The 19,083-nt window shown below is 42.2% G+C and overlaps 2 protein-coding genes across 5 annotated transcripts; both read left to right on the top strand.

Moving 5' to 3' along the window:
• Positions 1 to 711: 711 nt before the first annotated feature.
• On the top strand, positions 712 to 6,216 carry LOC112221717 (protein lifeguard 2). Of its 4 annotated transcripts, none has more exons than XM_024383975.2 (12): positions 712 to 1,044; positions 1,991 to 2,102; positions 2,230 to 2,336; positions 2,552 to 2,616; positions 2,909 to 2,962; positions 3,050 to 3,100; positions 3,236 to 3,275; positions 3,422 to 3,459; positions 3,927 to 4,014; positions 4,164 to 4,259; positions 4,630 to 4,683; positions 4,786 to 6,216. In XM_024383975.2, the coding sequence occupies exons 1-12, from the start codon at positions 1,030 to 1,032 to the stop codon at positions 4,936 to 4,938; spliced, it is 873 nt and encodes a 290-aa protein (XP_024239743.1). In that variant the 5' UTR covers positions 712 to 1,029; the 3' UTR covers positions 4,939 to 6,216. The 4 variants fall into 4 exon arrangements, with proteins under 4 accessions (XP_024239743.1, XP_024239742.1, XP_024239741.1 ...); XM_024383974.2 differs by having other exon boundaries at positions 2,227 to 2,336; XM_024383973.2 differs by having other exon boundaries at positions 713 to 1,044; positions 1,991 to 2,111.
• Positions 6,217 to 8,544: 2,328 nt separating this feature from the next.
• Positions 8,545 to 18,334, top strand: LOC112221513 (sentrin-specific protease 1). Its single transcript, XM_042303682.1, has 17 exons — positions 8,545 to 9,120; positions 9,570 to 9,625; positions 11,073 to 11,299; positions 11,557 to 11,641; positions 11,770 to 11,965; positions 12,209 to 12,347; positions 12,805 to 12,923; positions 13,156 to 13,436; positions 13,654 to 13,717; positions 13,809 to 13,847; positions 13,993 to 14,077; positions 14,278 to 14,412; positions 14,626 to 14,757; positions 14,945 to 15,148; positions 15,422 to 15,586; positions 15,704 to 15,799; positions 17,405 to 18,334. The coding sequence occupies exons 1-17, from the start codon at positions 8,981 to 8,983 to the stop codon at positions 17,465 to 17,467; spliced, it is 2,226 nt and encodes a 741-aa protein (XP_042159616.1). The 5' UTR covers positions 8,545 to 8,980; the 3' UTR covers positions 17,468 to 18,334.
• The last annotated feature ends 749 nt before the right edge of the window (positions 18,335 to 19,083 follow it).

The following is a 19,083-nucleotide window of genomic DNA, read 5'->3' as shown; positions in this document are numbered from 1 at the left end:
TTGCTGCTCATCTGTGGACCTTTACAAATGCTGTTGTGAATTAAAGAAAATTGTACCTGTAGCTTTTCACGGCATGAATGTACCACCATTCAATCTGCAGCAACTGCGCGATGCCATCGCATCAGCATGGACCAACATCCCTGTGGAAGGTTTCCGACACCCTGTAGAATGCCCTGAATAATTCAGGCTGTTCTGGAGGCAAAGGGGGGTCTGACCCGGTACTAGATGGGTGTACCTAATAAACTGTCTGGTGTATGTAGATCAAATGCAGGCCTCTTCTACAGTGTTACATGAATGTTTTATTAGTAGGAGCTTCCAGTATTTTCGTGAATGTTAGTAGCCTTTCATGAATGAATGCCGAACGCTGCATCAGTGCATTACCTAAACATAGAACATTTTAAACCAGTGATGCATTTTCTGGCTTTTTAGTTAATGGAGAAAATATGTGATTTCAAAACGAGAGGGGGAAAAAAAGGTTTTATTTCTAGCCTAAGTGCTACAGACAGAGAAGTAGAGGGCAAATATGTAACTTTCAGATCATGTATTCCCTTCTACGTCACCTTCTCTCCTTTTTTTTTATACTGCAGACCAAATATTCCAGTTCTCTCTGGCCCTATCCTCACATACCGATACAGCATCTGCCCACCCCTTTTTGCTGAGCAGTTTGGTACTGTCCGAGCTTCCCACAGCACTGCTGCTTCACCTGGATGTTGCTAGAATGTTCCTTTTTTGGGGGTGGGGGGTCTGTGAGAATCCTAACTGCGTGGGCTGTTGGATTAAGCCACTGCTGCAGCATCAGAAGGGGTTTAATCTACGAGAAGCAGCAGCAGAGAGAGACACTATTTCCCAGGCTCTATTTTACCCCGTTTGTCAGTTCTTTTACTTGACTGTACAAGAACTGCTGGGCATCAAGGACACATACAAGAGAGGATAGAATATCAAAGGAAGGAGGAAAACAGCTTGTTTGACTGGAGCAGAGAGATAAATAAAGCCTCATAGTGCCTGCTGCAGACACCAGACACAGCCATTATGACCCAGGGCAAGGTAAGGGCTTTACAGATACATCCTATAGATCTCACTGTATCCTCATTCATTCCCATGCTCATTCTGCAGTAAACCCATAGTCAAAAAAAAGGAAAGTTCTTGGCTTATATTTTTTCATTTCAGTGCGTGTGGTCCACAATGTTACGTAATCATTGTGGCAGCATGTACGTAGGCTGTACCTGTCGCTCCATCCTCTCACCTGCCTCTGTTGAGGAGCTAATCTTGTGTTGCTCAGTAAGGACGCAACGTCTCTTCGGCAGCACAAAATAGTATTGTCATCAGAGAATGGCAGAGTTAACGAAATGACAGCTATAAAACTCGATTGTATGGAGATGGAGAGAGGGTAATGTTCAGCCTGCGTCACTATCCTTCAGTCCAAAGACACGGATGAACCCCCCCATTATATATAAGTGTTGCTGTTATGCATTGACTCAAAGCTGAGGAAGTTAAAGAAATTGTATTAGCCTACCCGTACTAATGACTGTAAATGAGATCACAACAGATTTCTATTTTTATGTAGGAAATATGGAGAGTGAGCAGAGGGATATTCATTGGCACATTCATTAGCCATCTGGACAGTGTTGTGTAATGATGACTCATTCACTGATCCTGGATCGTCTACACCCAGTGTGGAGCTATGCTACAGCAGAGGGTTTGTCTAAGGACCGATCTCAGTCCAAATCGTACAGTCAGCAATCAGAGCATCAGATCAGATTTCAAATTAGTCCTAAATTGTGAATCTGAATTCATCGTATTTGCTTTTAAAATGTGGATTTAAAAAAATATATATTGTTGTTAAAAAGGAATTTGGATTTAAAAGTTTCAGCTCAAGTTTCTCAGTTGATTAGTGGCTCATAATCATCCTCTGTTGTTTTATTAAAAGGTATTTTTTATTTCCAAACAGCTATTTAGTCCTGATTCGTTATCTTATGTTATGTACCCTCAGCTTACAGTCGCAAACAAGGCTGCTGAAGCAGGAGAGAAGCAGTATGGCACTTCAAGTGGAGAAGCAGGAGGGCCACCGGCCCCTCCCACCTATGAGGAGGCCACTGGCGCAGGTGAGAAAGGTATGTCAGTGTCGCAGAAAGAACCGTCATTTCTTCACTCCCCTCTATTTATAAACAAAAGTGTGAAAAAACAACTGACCATTTACTGTGTGTGTGTTTGTGTTGAACTTGTCAGCAGGCATCAGCGGCAGCCCCTGTTACAGTGGGGCTTATCCTAGTGATGGGGAGATGCTCACAGAATTCAGCTGGAGTGATAAAAACATCCGACGGATCTTTATCCGCAAGGTAGGCTATGACTATAGCTATTAGCACCTTATTACTACCTCATTACCCTATTACATTGCATTACCTATATAAGCCAATTACTACTATAACACTACCCAATTACTACATTATTACTACCGTATGTTAAGGCCATACAGATACTGTATGCTATTTTTAAGCTGTGTTTTTCATTACCTCCTTTTAGTTGTCTTTTTCCCCCCGTTACCATTGTTTAGGTTTACGCCATCTTGATGATTCAACTACTTGTCACTCTTTCCATTGTGGCTCTCTTCACATTCTGGTACGTGTTCTATAACCTCTAAATACGGATGCCACTCTCCATCCTTCTATAGTTTTACCTGGTCAGGCAATAGATGGTCATGACAATCGCAGGAAGTCCTACACTTTGATACAGTAATGTTACATCACTGTGCACCCAGACATAAACCTGTCACAGGTGCTAGATAGGAAGCAGCAGTTTACCATAACAGGCCTGTTACCATAACAGGCAGGAAAACACACACAGGAACAAGTACTTTGATGAAAATGGGCAAACGTTGCATATTTACAATAATTTTTGGTCCCTTCATCAGTGAACCAGTGAAGAACTACATTCAGTCCAACCCTGGATGGTACTGGGCTTCCTAGTAAGTCACAGCTTTGATCTTGCATACATCATTACTATGTTGATTTCATTCTGAAAGTACTAAAATATGTGTTATTTCTTTACACAGTGCTGTGTTCTTTGTCACATATATTACACTCGTCTGCTGTCCTGGACCAAGGTGAGTTTACAGTGTTAATGTGTGTGGTGAACACAACTTCAGTTATTATGATACTAGAGAATGTATCATTTTAGCAGAATTTAACGACAGTACTTAACTACAGTACTTATTATGTTTGATTTGTATTTCCTACAGGAGACAGTTTCCATGGAATCTGATCCTGCTCGCCATCTTTGTACGTATCATAGAGTGTTGGAAACAATCCATATCTTTACAACATTTATACACATTGTCCAAAGACTTTGAAGTACTACACATAATTCAGAATCACAGACTTCTCCTTTGTAATGTCTGTTCACTTTGTAATCTCTCCTGTTGCAGACCCTCTCTCTCTCCTATATGACAGGGATGCTATCCAGGTACGGTCTCCCATAGCTGTGTCTACAGTTTGTTTTGTCTCCGTTGTCCACTATGCTTTTGCATGCCTGCTTCTTCAGACTTTCAGTATGGCTAGCACGATGGTTAATTGCAGCCAGTTAAACAGCTAACGTGTTACATTAAATTCAGCTAAGGTCTTGGTGAACAGCTAATAAGTAGAATCAGGTGGGTTAAATTAGTTTTGGATTGAAAACACGTATGGGTTGGTAAATCTCCAGGAAGAGGTTTGGTGCAGCCCTGCTTTAACCAGTGTGAGTGTCGATCAGATATGCCAAAGGTATACATGGGCTTAGTAACACTGTTATACATTTTAGGCTTGCTTAGTTACTGCGTATTCACCAAAATAAGTCATTAATATGTTATTCCTGTATAAAAAAAATGGTGTCATTTCTTAGTAAATAAATACTTGGCAAATAATTTCTGTACCATATCTTCCCCCCTCTAATAGTTATTACAACACCAAGTCAGTGGTGATGTGTTTGGGTATTACTGCTATGGTCTGTCTTACTGTCACTCTCGTCAGCTTCCAAACTAAGGTCAGTCTGCCTGTGAAAAAGGGAATTCTATAATTTAATAGGATCTCTGTGCTTCTATGATTCACAATTGGTTATAGGTTGTTATTATTCCTCATGGCCAAGTTACCTTCTCTTTTGCTGCCCAATCTTCCCTTTTTTTCCCTATTCAGTTTGATGTGACATCATGCCAAGGTGTATTGTTTACCTTCTGCATGGTCATGATGGTGTCTGGACTGGTCCTGGCCATTGCATTGCCCTACGGATATGTAAGTTATAATAATACACTTTATTTGTAGAGCACATTGTCATACATGAAAGCCTGCAAAGTAAAGTGCTATACATAGCAGGAAGTAAAACTAACCTAATCAGAAACTATATAATGAATGAGGTGAATAAGTAAATGCAGGGGGAGACTAACATGAGGAATTGGCAGTGTTTAGACAGGCTGCCAATTCTGTTCTTCCCCCCCACTAACTAGTCTTTTGACAAATCAGATCAGATCTTTCTCAGAGCTCATCCGATTGGTCAGAAGACCAATTAGTGAGAAAAAAAACCCATCAAGCTTACAGCTGCGTCAGATCTAATTGAACGTTCACGTTTTCGAGAGATATAATATCAGCTTGTTTTGTGCTCCAGGTGCCCTGGGTGCATGGTGTCTATGGTGCCTTGGGAGCGTTACTTTTTACCATGGTAAGTGTAAAACCTATAGAGTCTGTTTTTACTTGACAGTCCACCAATGACAAAGAGAGATGTACAACTACTGTAATACTTCAACTCTTTTCTCCGTTTCAGTTTTTGGCATTTGACACCCAGCTACTGATGGGGAACAAGCGCTACACAATAAGTCCAGAGGAATACGTCTTTGCCACTCTCAACATCTACCTCGACATTATCTACATCTTCTCCTTCTTCCTGTCCCTGTTCGGAACAGAGAGGACAAACTGAATCCACCTCCAGGCCAGCATCTCAGCTTTTCCATCCAAACACGGCCCGTATTCATAGTCTCAGAGTGGTAGTGCTGATCTAGGATCGGCTTTGGCATTTAGATCACGGTGAAAAGTGTCATACACACAGGGGGGGATATGATCCTAGGTCGACACTACTCGGAGACACGGTATGAATACAGGCTCTGATCTCACCAGATGTACTGTACACAACCCATTGATCCACCACTTCTTCCCACAGTCTCAGCTTAGTGTGATTTTCCTTCCCCCTCTAGCATGATATGGACCTATACTACTTTATTGTCTGCTTAGCTGTCAATCTCCAGAATGTACAGTACTTTTCACCTATAGGGTCAGCGATCTATAGAATTACATTGCTAACGGTAGATAGGTGTGAAAAACACATGCAAAACACTGAGTCTGTCTAAAAGCTAGAACTGTAGGTGTTTTTGTTTTATGCAGATGTGATGTCCTTACTTTCTCCAGTCTTTTAACAACAACAGTCATGAATGACACTGCTCTACAGGAGCTTATCACCTCTTATGAAGAGGAAGGTAAAAGTATCTGCCCTGAAAGACATGAATATCTTTCAGTGTAGCAACGTAGATATCATTGTGCTTAGTTCATCAGTAGTGCACTAGGCTACATCCAATTCCATCAGTGCATAACACATTGTGGTGACCCTCAGCTTTAGAGTAAAGCGAGAGAGAGTAAAGTAGTTCCTTTTTTTGATCCAAACTTGGGAAATTGTTTTATCACACAATAAATCCAAAAAGGACAAGACACGTATCCATGACAAAATAAATTAAACACATATTAAGACACATTTAAATCAATGGCATCTGTGCACAGGAAGTCTGTGGTTTGTTGTTTCTCCTCCAGTCTGTCAACTCTTAGCCTACTGGTTGAAATCTCAAAGGAACATAAGATCCGGAGCATGCAGGCAATTCGATCCAATTCTGATTTCATTTGAACGTAGGCAAATTGCTTGGCTTTCCTTAGCTGCTTTAGACTAAACATGAGTTAATCTAGTTGCACTAAAACTGGAGATGTAATGCAATCCTGTCAATATGATGAGCCATAGTCCAATGATGTCAGTAGGGGTTTACTCACCACCCTTCTCTTTCTTTGTAACATTCGGTTCTGTATTATTCCCTCCATGTTACAATTTTCCAGCTAGGTTGGCTGCTATTTAACTCTTTTAAGTTTTTATTTATTTACAGATAGCTAAACGGGAGTCATCCCACTGGGCACAGATGTCAATCCAATGTCTATTCCACATTGGTTCAACGTCATTTTGTTGAAATGACGTGGAAACAACGTTGATTCAACCAGTGTGTGCCCAGTGGAATGTATTTAGAATCTAAATATATGGCTCTGGGACTGGGTTAAACCAATGATTCGATACATATGCTTTGCTAAGCATGTTTTGGGGGCCAATCTTGAAAACCTTTACAATGTGGGGATGTGGAAAATATATGTATTTGCTCCAGTAGTTAGTTATACAGTGCCCTCCATAATTATTGGGACAGTGACACATTGTTGTTGTTTTGGCTCTGTACTGTAGCGCTTAGGATTTTAAATTACACAATGACCATGAGGTTAACATGCAGACCGTCAGCTTGAATTTGTGGGTATTTTCAATCATATCGGGTGAACCATTTAGAAATTACAGCACCTTTTGCATATAGTCACCCCATTTTAGGGGACCAAAATTATTGGGACAAATTCCCTTTATATGTGTATTAAAGTAGTCAAGTTTAGTATTTGGTCGCATATTCCTAGCACGCAATGATTAAATCAAGCTTGTGACTCTACACACTTGTTGGATGCATTTGCTGTTTATTTTGGTTGTGTTTCCGATTATTTTGTGCCCAATAGACATTCATGGTAAATAATGTATTGTGTCATTTTAGAATCACTTTTATTGTAAGTAAGAAAATAATGTCTCTAAACATTTCTACATTCATGTGGATGCTACCATGATTAAGGTTAGTCCTGAATGAACCGTGAATAACGATGAGTGAGAAAGTTAGACGCACAAATATCATACCCCCAAGACATGCTAACCTCTCACCATTACAATATCAGGGGAGGTAATCATAGTAGCATCCACATTAATGTAGAAGTGTTTAGAAACATTCTATTCTTATTTACAGTAAAAGTGACTCCGAAATGACACAATACATTATTTGCCATTCATTTCTATTGGGCACAAAATAATCTGAAACACGATCAACACAAACAGCAAATGCATCCAACAAGTGTGTAGTCAAAAGTTAAATGTAATTGTTGCGTGTTGGGAATATGGGACAAAATACTACACTTTTGACTACTTTAATCAAATCAAATTTTATTGGTCACATACACATGGTTAGCAGATGTTATTAAGCGAAATTATTGTACATATAAGTGAATTTATCCCAACATGTTGGGTCCACTAAAATGGGGGGGACTATGTACAAAAAGTGCTGAAATGTCTAAACGGTTCACCCGCTATGCATGAAAATGCACTCAAATTAAAGCTGACAGTCTTCACTTCTCACCTCAAAATCGTTGTATAATTTCAAATCCAAAGTGCTGGAGTACAGAGCAACAACCAAATCACTGTCCCAATAATTACAGAGGGCACTGTAAATTGATGGCTTAACCTCGTGGCATAATGTTTTTATAGACACTGAAAGAGTTGATATTTTTTTGTAAAAGCAAAGAGTTTTGATTATTGTGACAAGAAAGAGTTAACTTTAAACATGCGTGCAAACTTTCTTGATGTGTACATGGGCAAGAAAATAATACTACATTGTATTTGGCCTGAAAAAAGCGTACATATATTTTCTTAATAAAACCCTGAATGGTTCATCTGTGTATGAAATATGTGGCCTTGGAATAGTCTTATCTGAACAAACTGTACTTAATTTGCTGTTGTAAAAAAAAATGTTTCTCTTGGTTAAGTGCGTTGAGTGTTATTCCATAGTGTGTTAGAAAATTAATTTCTGTTTACAATTCTTGCTGTAAATAAAATAAAAAATGTACTCACCAATCTTCTAGGTTTTTTTTAATCTCCGACACTAAACTAGATACGAGCAACGATTTATATTATATTGACAAGATAGTCGAGGGACCGCTCTAACAAATGGACATTTTCCACATTCGACACTCATTTTATCCTCCATAGAAAAATTCCTCACTTTGTGGTCTCATTTTGGCGGACAGATTTCGGATGTAGTAAACCCTCTCGTTCCGCCTCTACTTTTTGATACGAGTTGAACTGACGTTGACTTCGTCAAAGAAGCACCATAAAAAAAGCATTCCAACCAGCCAATCGCGTTTCATAATAATTGTATCTATTCAATTTGCTCATCCAATGAAAACGTGTCATGGTAGAACGCCAAGGTCGGCCATGTTGTGTGGTTTCCATTAGTTACCACAGCCACAAAGTCAAACGTGGCTATTTCCTACAAATTCATTTGTAAGACATTTGCTTTTTGGTCCTAATTTAAGTTTAGTGTTATACATATGGTTGGCAGTGTGGTTAAGGTTAGGTTTAAAATCACATTTTAAAAATATAAATTTTAGAAATAGGGATGGTTTTTTACTTAGTGGCTGTGGTAACTAGTGACGACCATGTTGTGGTTTTGAATGAGGAAGAAGCGGGAGAGGTTAGAGGTTATCGTTTAATTAGTTATTTTTTATTTGAAGTACTACATTGAGTTACTTTGGACTTCTTTGCTATTTAAGAAATATACATGGCATTGTCGAATGTGATAGTAGTGATTGAAATCTTAGTCGCTACAGCCACATAACCAGGATTGTTAGCTAGCTAGTTTAGCTAACCACAAGCTAGCTAATTTCAAGGGACGGAGAACGGTAACTTGATAGCTAGCTGGTTAGCAGTGTTGTTTAGCTAACTAGCAACGATTTACTTTCCCCGGTCGAATGACGTTGGGTGGCTTTATGTGCTTTTTCCTGCGCTGGCAGGCGGGTTGGAAGCAACCATAGCGATACACATTTTCGCGGGCGGGAGGTTTTAAACTTCTCTAAACATGTTCAATAAATTTTATGAATTAATTGGAACGGGTTTCGCTAATCTCCGCAATGGAGTACCAGCTCCCGACCAACAAGATAATGATACACACGGAGTACAACAAGGTGGTCGGATAAGGACAAAAAGACCCATCGACTGGTAAGTTAAGGTTATTCTAATGTTAGCTAGCTAACTTAGCTGTCATCTATTTGTTGTGTAGTAATCTAACTTGGATAACGTTAGTTTACTAACGTTAGTAATCTAATAAGCTAACGTTACCTAGCTAATATAGCTTAGTGTACCTGCTCGTGGTGGCACTGGATGACCTAACTAGATGCTATGTTTAGCTAATTGTCAACTATGTGTGAGTTGTAGCTAAACTTGAGGACCTGTCTATTTGAGATGGTGGTAAGATTTCGACCAGCCAGTTAGCTACTACTAGCTAGCTAACGTTACAGAAGTATGGCACACTGTCTGACACAGTTGGGTTGAGCAACCAAAGTGCGTACTCAGCAAGACCCCCACCCCCCACCCACCCCCCACCCACCCTGTCAGTGATTCTCTGGCACATGTTCATGTTGGATATTGTTTCCCCCCTGTTTTTATAGTTTGGAGGATGGTGACCAAGATGACCAGGCACTGGCAGTGAAGAGATTTCGGATGGGTAAGCTAACAGCAATCTTGGCTGTGCATTTTTGCAAAAGATGTTTTACATCCACATGGTCAAAGGTATGTGGACACCCTTTCAAATGAGTGGATTAGGCTATTTCAGCCACACCCATTGCTGACAGGTGTATAAAATAGAGCACACTGCCATGCAATCTCCATAGACAAACATTTACAGTAGAATGGTCTTACTGAAAAGCTCAGTGACTTTCAGCATGGCACCATCTTTTTTATTTATACCTTTATTTAACTAGGCAAGCCAGTTAAGAACAAATTCATATTTTCAATGACGGCCTAGGAACAGTGGGTTAACTGCCTGTTCAGGGGCAGAACGACAGATTTGTACCTTGTCAGCTCGGGGATATGAACTTGCAACCTTTCGGTTAATAGTCCAATGCGCTAACCACTAGGCTACCCTGCTGCCCCATCTTAGCATGTCACCTTTCCAACAAGTCAGTTTGTCAAATTTCTGCCCTGCTAGAGCTGCCCCGGGAAACTGTAAGTGCCGTTATTGTGAAGTGCAAACGTCTAGAAGCAACAACGGCTTAGCCGTGAAGTGCTAGGCCACACAAGCTCACAGATCGGGAGTGCTGAAGCGCGTGGCGCATAAACATTGTATGTACTCGGTTGCAACACAAGTTATCAAGTTCCAAACTGCCTCTGGAAGCAATGTCCGCACAAGATCTGTTCGCCGGGAGCTTCGTGAAATGGGTTTCCATAGCAGAGCAGCTGTACACAAGCCTGAGATCACCATGCACAATGCCAAGTGTCGCTGGCGTGGTGTAAAGCTTGCCGCTATTGGACTATGGAGCAGTGGAAACACGTTCTCTGGAGTGATGAATCATGCTTCACCATCTGGCAGTCCGACGGACGAATCTGGGTTTGGCGGCTGCCAGGAGGGCGCTACCTGTCCCAATGCATAGGGCCAACTGTAAAGTTTGGTGGAGGAGGAATAATGGTCTGGGGTTGTTTTTCATGGTTCGAGTTAGACCCCTTAGTTTCAGTGAAGGGAAATCGTAACACTACAGCATAGACGATTCTGTGCTCACATCTTTGTGGCAACAGTTTGGGATGCCCTTTCCTGTTCCAGCATGACAATGCCCTCGTGCACAAAGCGAACTTGAACTTGACTGGCCTGCACAGAGCCATGACCTCAACCCCATTGAACACCTTTGGGATGAATTGGAACACCGACTGCGAGCCAGGCCAACTCGCCCAACATTTCCGGTGTCACAAATGCTCTTGTGGTTGGATGGAAGCAAGTCCCTCTAACATCTAGTGGAAAGCCTTCCCAGAAGAGTGGAGGCTGTTATAGCAGTAGAGGGGGGGACCAACTCCATATTAATGCCCATGATTTTGTAATGAGATACTTTTGGTCATGTAGTGTATACAGTCCATGGTTCCCTATCTGAACTGATATGATGTGTTTGTGCATATGACGACAGGGGTCTTCATTGACACAGTGAAGACTGCAGCTGAAGGGGTGAAGAGCCATAGCTCCAACGTGGCATCCTGGGTACGGAATAGTGTGACTCCTACCTTGAGGAACATACTGCCCACTTCCCCAGACCCCCCTCCGGAAGAACACTTTCATGAAGAGCCAGCAAAAGAGCTTCAACCTGAACTCTCAACTTCTGCACCTCGTCCCTCATCTGTCTGGGAAGAGACTGAGGTATTGGATCTCTGATGTTTCAGGGCTCTTAATTCACAAAGTATTAGTGCTAATCTTGGATAGGTTTTTGAGTTTTAAATCATAATGAATAGGGGGGCTTGATTATAGATCAGCACTTTTGAGACAGTTTTTGAATATGAGCCCAGATCTAGTAGTAGATTCATACGTATTCATTACTCCAGTTTATTACAAGGCCAGCGCTCTGTTATATTCATATTGAACAATGATGCCATTCGTTTTTATGGTATTGTTTTCAGGTCCTTGAAGTGAGGTACTCTGATCCCCTGGATGGGATGTGTGTCGCTCCCTTGACAACTCTGGAATGGAGAAACTCTAAATCAGGCAAGACTCTTTTCTAAGAATGTCTATGAAACCATTCCTGCTGCCGGCTGGAAATGTCAGTAATGTTGATATGGAAATGGAACAGTTGTTTAATAGACACACTTTCTCTCCTCCTCCGTTCACGGCAGAGTCCTTTAGAATTGAGAAGACGATGATAGGATCGAAGGTTTGCAGACGGCAAGTGTGCATGGCTCTCACGCATCGTGATGCGCCCAAAACGAATGGGCACTCTGTCAGTCTGCCTCATTCCTCCAGCAGTACCCCTAAGCCATGTCCCTCTACCCGTCTGGGCAGGAGCCACCTCAGAACACCTGCATCAACAAGGTATGTTCATATTGTCAATAGATCTAGGCCTGCCTTTCTCACTGGGTAAAAAATGCATTCTGCTATTAATCAAGCATTGAAAACCTTGAAAAGGCTTGATTTTTGAACAGGGCCCTTTGCAAGGTTGTTAAAGAGCTTGAATTTCAAAGTGCTTGAAAATGTTCTATTTCCTGTGCTTGATATGGTTCTATTCACAATAATATGAGTAACATGTTCGGTGCAGTAATTGAATTCTCTCTGTAGCCAGTTGACCTCAGCAGGATGCAGCTCTTTCACCAGCATGTATGAGAAGTCCTTCCCCATCCGCGTTGTGCAGAGTCCTTCACACGGCAGCCCTTCCAACCGCCTCCTCAGAGCCAGGGCTCGCTGCACCGCGCAAGAGGTGAGATACCAGCGACCAGAATATTTATGGCTCCCACTTGCTGAACTTTTGCTATTGGTGCTGTTTTCAAATAACGCTGTTATGTTACAGAGTTATTTGAAAACAGCCCAACAGCTAAAAGGATCCAGGCATTCTCCAGGTATATTCAGGACTACGTGATAGAAGCATGGTGTAACTGAACTTCCCTCTGGGGAAAAATACTTATTCTAGTGTGTGTGTGTGTGTGTGTGTGTGTGTTGTGTGTGTGTGTGTGTGTGTGTGTGTGTGTGTGTGTTTGTCTCGACTAACATAAGTCCATATAGATACAGTAGAATAAGTGTTTTTTCCCCAGGGGGAAGTTCAGTTACGACCTGCTCATATCACGTAGTCTTTAATATACCTGGAGAATGTTGCCTCTACCTCATATCCAAGCTTTATTTATAATATAGAGTGATGGGTCCTCTCTGTGTTGCTCCAGTCTGTCTGTGAGGAGGAGAAGATTGTGTACAGACAGCTGCTGGCCATGGTCTCAGGTGGCCAGTCCTTGTCGTTCCACAACGGCAGCCCCCATGGCTTTCCGCGCTCACACAGAGACTTGTGAGTACAACAAGCACACCGCTAATGCTACAGTCCTCTCGCTCTCCTCAAGTCCCCGAGGATGACTGACAGTTCAGTCGTGCTCAAGGACCTGTACTCTCACGTTGATGCAACCACACACGTTTTCATCAGGAAATCTACCCTTTTCTACTTCTCCCCGGGGTTTGATTGTCCTACGTCTTGGCCATTTGGTGTGCTGGTGCTCCTTTCTTATAATCTCTCTCTCTCTCAGCACCAGCTTCCTGAGCACCAGCAGGCATCTGCTCCAGTGTTCATCCCCTACGGGGGCAGGAGATGCCTCCGAGGGCCCCAGTGAACCCCCAAGCCCCCGTCCAGAGTTCAGCCAGGGCTACAGCAACGTCCCCAGCCCAGGGAAGGGCTCCTCCAGTGGGGCAGGGAACCACACCTGGGCCCCCGACTCAGACCTCAGCCCCAGGGGACCAGAGACACTACAGTCTGCCCCCTCTCCAGCTACCCTACAGGACACCTCTTCTCAGGACACACAATCATCAGGTGAAACGTCTTAGCCCGTTTCCACTTCATCAGAGTTGATGTAGTAGTTTATTGACCCCAAGGAGGGACATTGATTTATCGCCACCAGCGGTATACAGCTGTATACAGAGACGGGACATGATAACGCCGCAGTGCCATCTTTAGTTTTATGTGTTGTGTTTCTATAAAAGCCTGTTTGTCTCTCTTGTACTAATTTGGACCATGGCTTGTTCTGCAGCGCATGATGGGGACTCCGTAATCATTGTGAGAGAGCAGAAGGGCAAAAAGCCATGCAGTTCAAGGTATGTGTTTTGAATCGTTTATGTTGGTGTGCGTTATTTACTTTGTGTTTCCCATCTAGCCTGGTTACTCTCTCTCTGTCTGTCTCTCCAGTGTGCCATGCTTCCAAGCTGAACTCTGGATCAAGGAATTGTAAGTCCCCTAATTTGTCACCATTCCTTGATAAATTCATACGGCGTATCTTGCTGTGCGCCTGTGCATACTGAATACAATTGAAATCCTCCTCTAGCTCATTCTAGAAGTCCTCAAGTCGGATGTGTGTGTCTGTGTTTTCCAGGACTAGCATGTATGACTCTCGTGCCCGGGAGAGACGGAGGCAGATCGAGGAGCAGGAGGCCCTAGCTGCTCAGCTGCTGAGACAGGTAGTTAGCATCCCCTTCTCTGCCTTCAATGGTGTGACGTCAGCCCTCATGTCTATACCGAGTCCCACATTTACCACCGTTGCGGCCAATGGGAAAATATAGGAAGTCAGCATTCAACTCAACTTGTCCTGCTAAGCCTGTACTCAATAGAAAATGATTTGGTGGTCTGTCTAACCCTCCTGTCCTGTGGTCTGGTCCAGCGTCTGTCAGATGACAGCCAGCTGGGCAACAGGTCTGTGGAGCTGCATGTCAGAGTCCCTCTGGAGAAGGAGGTTCCTCTGACTCCTCTCGTCGAGGGACCCAAACCCACCGAGGAGTTCCCTGAGCTCACCGAGGTACAATTCACCGTTTGTTTTTACCTCCGTATGTTGTGCCTATTTCTGCACTTTGCGTTTGTGAGCCAGCTCATTACCAATAAAAATGCATTGCGATAATTATACTAAGTGTGTTTTTAAATAAGTGAAATGGATTTGCTCACTGTGTGCGTCAGGAATGTACATAGCGTGCAGCCTTTAGCTGAGCCGGCATGTTTGCGTGTCTGTGGCCAGGATATGGAGGGGGAGGTGTGCCGGGCGCTGAGGGGAGGCAGCCAGGACGAGATGCTGAGTGAAGGATTCAGACTCACCATCACACGCAAAGACCTCCAGACACTCAGCCACCTCAACTGGCTCAACGACGAGGTGAGAGCACGTCACACGCTGCTTCTGTTTATATCGCCGTCTCATACCACTGTTTTTGGAGACGGCTAGTCATTTCTTCTCTCTGTGTGTCTGTGCCTACACAGAAAAGAGTAACTAATACAGAAGGGGTTTATCTGTGGCTCTATGCTGTTTTCTCTGCTTGACCCCCCTGCTTCCTCTTTCCAAGGTGATCAACTTCTACATGAACCTGCTAGTGGAGCGCGGGAAGGATCCCGGCCTGCCGACGGTCCACACCTTCAACACCTTCTTCTTCCCCAAGCTCCGCGGCGCAGGCTACTCTGCCGTACGCCGATGGACCAAAAAGATGGACATCTTCTCAGTGGACGTCATACTGGTGCCCGTCCACCTCGGGGTGCACTGGTGCCTCTCTGTGAGTTAACATACAATATATTGTACTTTGCTGCTGCCCGTCTACCTGGGGGGGGTACAGTGGCCTGGCCTGGTTATGCATCCACCATAGATGCTGGGAAAGGACTATGTGAAAATGGCAAAAAAATCGCAGCCACCACAGTACGGTTTAGATTGGTTCTAACGTGGGAATCACACTAGACAGAATTTGTCGTGTGATGTTTATATTGACTGTTCTATATTTTTAATATTAAAATATATATATATAAATATATAAATAAAATAATTCTCTCAGGTGGTGGATCTCCGTAAGAAGACTGTCACGTACTTTGATTCAATGGGAGGGAACAATGACGAAGCCTGCAGGATATTGCTGCAATACCTGCAGCAGGAAAGCAAGGACAAGAAGGGCAAAGACCTGGATACGTCAGAATGGACTCTGCAAAGCAAGAAACGCAATGTACGTGTTACACTATATCTAACCCGAGATCTCTCTCAACTCAACATGCTTTGACACTTCACTGATAGATTGTTGCCGTCTTTTGAAAAATGGATCTCAAGCCATTTCTCCCAACAGGAGATTCCTCAGCAGATGAACGGAAGTGACTGTGGAATGTTCACCTGCAAATATGCTGAGTACATCACCAAAGACAAGCCAATCACATTTACACAAGTAAGTACTTCAACCGCCAAGCTGCCACTGTGTCTGTTGGTGGGAAAGGCCAGTGTTTAATACCATCTTGAGGTGTTTTGAAAAAGTTTTATTTGATAAAATGTTGAATTTGGCCTCTACTACTATAGCCCATAACGCAGTGAATAACACATTCATAAATGGCAACAAATACAGTCAAAGAAATGTATGTGGTGTCAGTGTCTGTCCTATATCTAGGAGATAAACAAAAAATATTTCCTCAGCCTTTTTCTTTTTTTTTGACACACATTTAACCCCTTATTTTTGTAGGCACAAAACTACCTCCATACTTCCATTCATTTGTTTGGGTTAGCTTCAGATGAGTCCCGTGACACCTGTGGGGGTCATAGAGCAAAACGGAGAACACCATCGTGTTCTTGAGAGTCAACTTTCAATGGATGGTTCATATTCGTTTTGTAGGCCTAACCGTTCGGACGTTAAGGATTTTTTTTTTTGTGAGAAGACTGATTTTCCGGGATGTTTCATGGTCTGACAAACACCGTTGCGATGGATTGAGATGCAGCCCATGCAAATAAAGGGATATCTTTAGATTAAACTGTTGGATTTGGATGGATTTTATTATTATATTACTTGGATTGACATATGGGTGTGTCAATAGACTCTAAAACAGCCCTGTTCTATATTTGGAACACTGGCTGCATTTAGAATGCACTGCATATGTTGCCAAAGCAATTGAATTGATCAGTATTTCTCCCTGGTTATACGGACAGACTTGCGTTTTGAAATGCAGGGATCACTCATGTAGCGCGAGGTAGAGAGATGCGGGGAAATTCCACCAGAGCAGACTGGCCTAAAGCTTTTTTGACCTGGCACTTGTAAGAGACCGCTGTTTATTTGCTCAAATGTGATGCTCGATCACTATAAGAGATTGGCACTTGTTGGCGACTCTGCTTTTAATAGAAGTGTAGCGGTAAGCATGAGCATTCCTCAAACAGAGCAACTAGTGGTAGGGAGAGATGAATAACCCTGTGGAACGAGACATCACTCGGGAACAGCAGAAGCGGCCAAAGTGTAACCTGCCATGCAATTCATTGACGACGAGCCTTGTTTTCCACAGTGCCTGTAGCTGCGGTAGTAATGGCTTTCCTTCCATTTCTCACCGTAGTATGAGAACTAGTATGAGAACTACAAAATAACAATGTGCCTGTCGCGTTACCCATCCTCTGGCTGTAGTCCAATGTGGAGTAGTACTGAAGCACGACATTGCATAACAGCAGTTTGCCTGCTACATTACTTCAACTGCATTGCTTGGCCAATATTTTCAATCTCTAACGTTACCACGATGAAGAACAATGGCAAGTCGGACTTTTACGTAAAAAAAAAAAAAGTTTTTATGAAGGGAAGGCAAGCTTGCAAATGTATTTATTTTACATTTGCAGAAACGTTAAATGCTTTAGCTAGAATCTTTTAAATCTGCTTGTTTGCTCAGGAGTCCCTAAAACATGAATTACAATTCATACAAATGTCAAACGCCCATATATCGGGGAGGGGGGGGGCATTGGGATTGAGCCTATGAGTAACTAACTCAGTATTTAACTCTGTATTTCCCTTCCCTCCAATTGACAGAAACACATGCCCTACTTCAGGAGACGCATGGTCTGGGAGATATTGAATCGGAAACTATTGTGATGAAATTGGGAAGAGATTTCTGAACAGGTCAAGAGCGAGGAAGTGTCTGAAATGACGATGGTGCCCATGACGCTGTGGCTGTTCCATTGCAGGAGGATACATTTATTGCAACCACAACCTCCTGTGTATTAGCAAGCAAAGGTCTCTCTTTCAATTGGGGGGTTGTTCTCATTTTACAAATGATACTCTGAAATGTTCCCGTCAGAGCATCCCGTCTAGTGAAGTTGGGCCAACCAGTGCAACTGCTTGTATTTTTGTCACTGTCGATATTTTTGTAAACTACTCAGAAGTATAGTTCGACGAGAGCTTGGTGATGTGATGACTGTTAACACCTTTTATTTTTCTAGTCTATGGTCAACACCCCTTACCTGGTTCAATAAACTGGTTAAATGAGAGAACAGAGTTCGAGATGCAGTGACATTCTTTGCTTTGTATCTTTTTAGCTAAATGGAAAATATATGCAACTGACCTCAGAGTATAATTTGTAAAAGGGTAGGCCTAGATATGGCAGTGGTGTGTTTCTATACATTGCTATTGTGTGGAACTTGAGGTGACACGAGTATCCTCATTGGTTAATTTGGACCCCATCAACAGATAAGCAGCCGTGATGCTTCCTTGACCAAGAGACCTGTTATTCCAAGACTAAATTGTGTAACCTGAAATTTAAAGTCTATTTTGTTTTAATAAGCAAAGCAACAAACAAACAAACACTTTAGTGCATTTTTCTCTGGATATTTTCAACATGTGTATATACTGATGAGTATACAGTTTCTTGGATAATGTATTTAATATACATTTTGTACCTTTTTTATTATCTGTTTTGTATCTAGAACAAAGTCTTTTTAGAAATAAATTCCTCAAGTATTGTGTGTGTGCATCTGTTTGGAAAGGTGTACTGTACATGACATACACACTTAGTAATAATAAAAGGCACATGGACAAAGTGTAAAATTAAAAAAAAATGTGGATTCCTTTTAATTAAAAAAATGACCTAGTTCAAAAATAACTTCAACCCCCAAAAAAAAATCATTTTGAAAAGCTGTTAGTCTAGAAAGGGGGATTTTTCTTATTTAAAGTCTGTGTTTAAAACACTGCCATAGACCTGCTAGTGTGGCACATAAGGGCAAATGAATGATTGTACATGATTGCTTTATAATGGACTTGATAAAGCCAGGGGATAGTAGATGTTAAGGCTGTGAGCCAATGACTATGAAATGTGTTCCTTTTTAACCTGACATGACATTGGTGACTTATTGCTGGACGGAGCTTCAGCTAATATTTCCTCCCTCTAGTTGGCATTGTACAATGAAAGACAAAGCAGTAGAGCCCACTCCTACGCAACCTTTAAAATCCTAAATTAGCAGCACGATGTTTCAAGTGGACTTCATGTAAATGATTGTCTGAACTACGGCAAGGGCTTTTTGATTTAAACTCAAATCTGGAATGATTATGTCCTCAAAATTAAATGAGTGTAACAAATGTTAAATTGGGGTTTCCTAAGACTGATACTACGTGGGTGTAAATATTACAATAAAATAATTCCTGTTTTATCAAACACTTTGCAGACAGTGCATAAATGTTTCCAGATAGCATATTAGTGTGTAGCACCCTTTTTA

This window comes from Oncorhynchus tshawytscha, linkage group LG22 (genome assembly GCF_018296145.1).
Source record: "Oncorhynchus tshawytscha isolate Ot180627B linkage group LG22, Otsh_v2.0, whole genome shotgun sequence".
NCBI lineage: Eukaryota > Metazoa > Chordata > Actinopteri > Salmoniformes > Salmonidae > Oncorhynchus > Oncorhynchus tshawytscha.
Note: the sequence above shows the minus strand (reverse complement) of the source record. Positions and strands in the feature narration are given on the sequence as shown.

What these genes read in the sequence shown, in the direction of transcription:
- LOC112221513 (XM_042303682.1), top strand. Translation starts at nt 8,981, where the DNA reads ATGTTCAATAAATTTTATGAATTAATTGGAACGGGTTTCGCTAATCTC. An exon ending in ACAAAAAGACCCATCGACTG is followed by an intron (nt 9,121 to 9,569) that starts GTAAGTTAAGGT and finishes CTGTTTTTATAG; the next exon opens with TTTGGAGGATGGTGACCAAG. An exon ending in CCGCGCTCACACAGAGACTT is followed by an intron (nt 12,924 to 13,155) that starts GTGAGTACAACA and finishes TCTCTCTCTCAG; the next exon opens with CACCAGCTTCCTGAGCACCA.
- LOC112221717 (XM_024383972.2), top strand. An exon ending in TGATCCTGCTCGCCATCTTT is followed by an intron (nt 3,276 to 3,421) that starts GTACGTATCATA and finishes CTCCTGTTGCAG; the next exon opens with ACCCTCTCTCTCTCCTATAT. An exon ending in TCGTCAGCTTCCAAACTAAG is followed by an intron (nt 4,015 to 4,163) that starts GTCAGTCTGCCT and finishes TTCCCTATTCAG; the next exon opens with TTTGATGTGACATCATGCCA.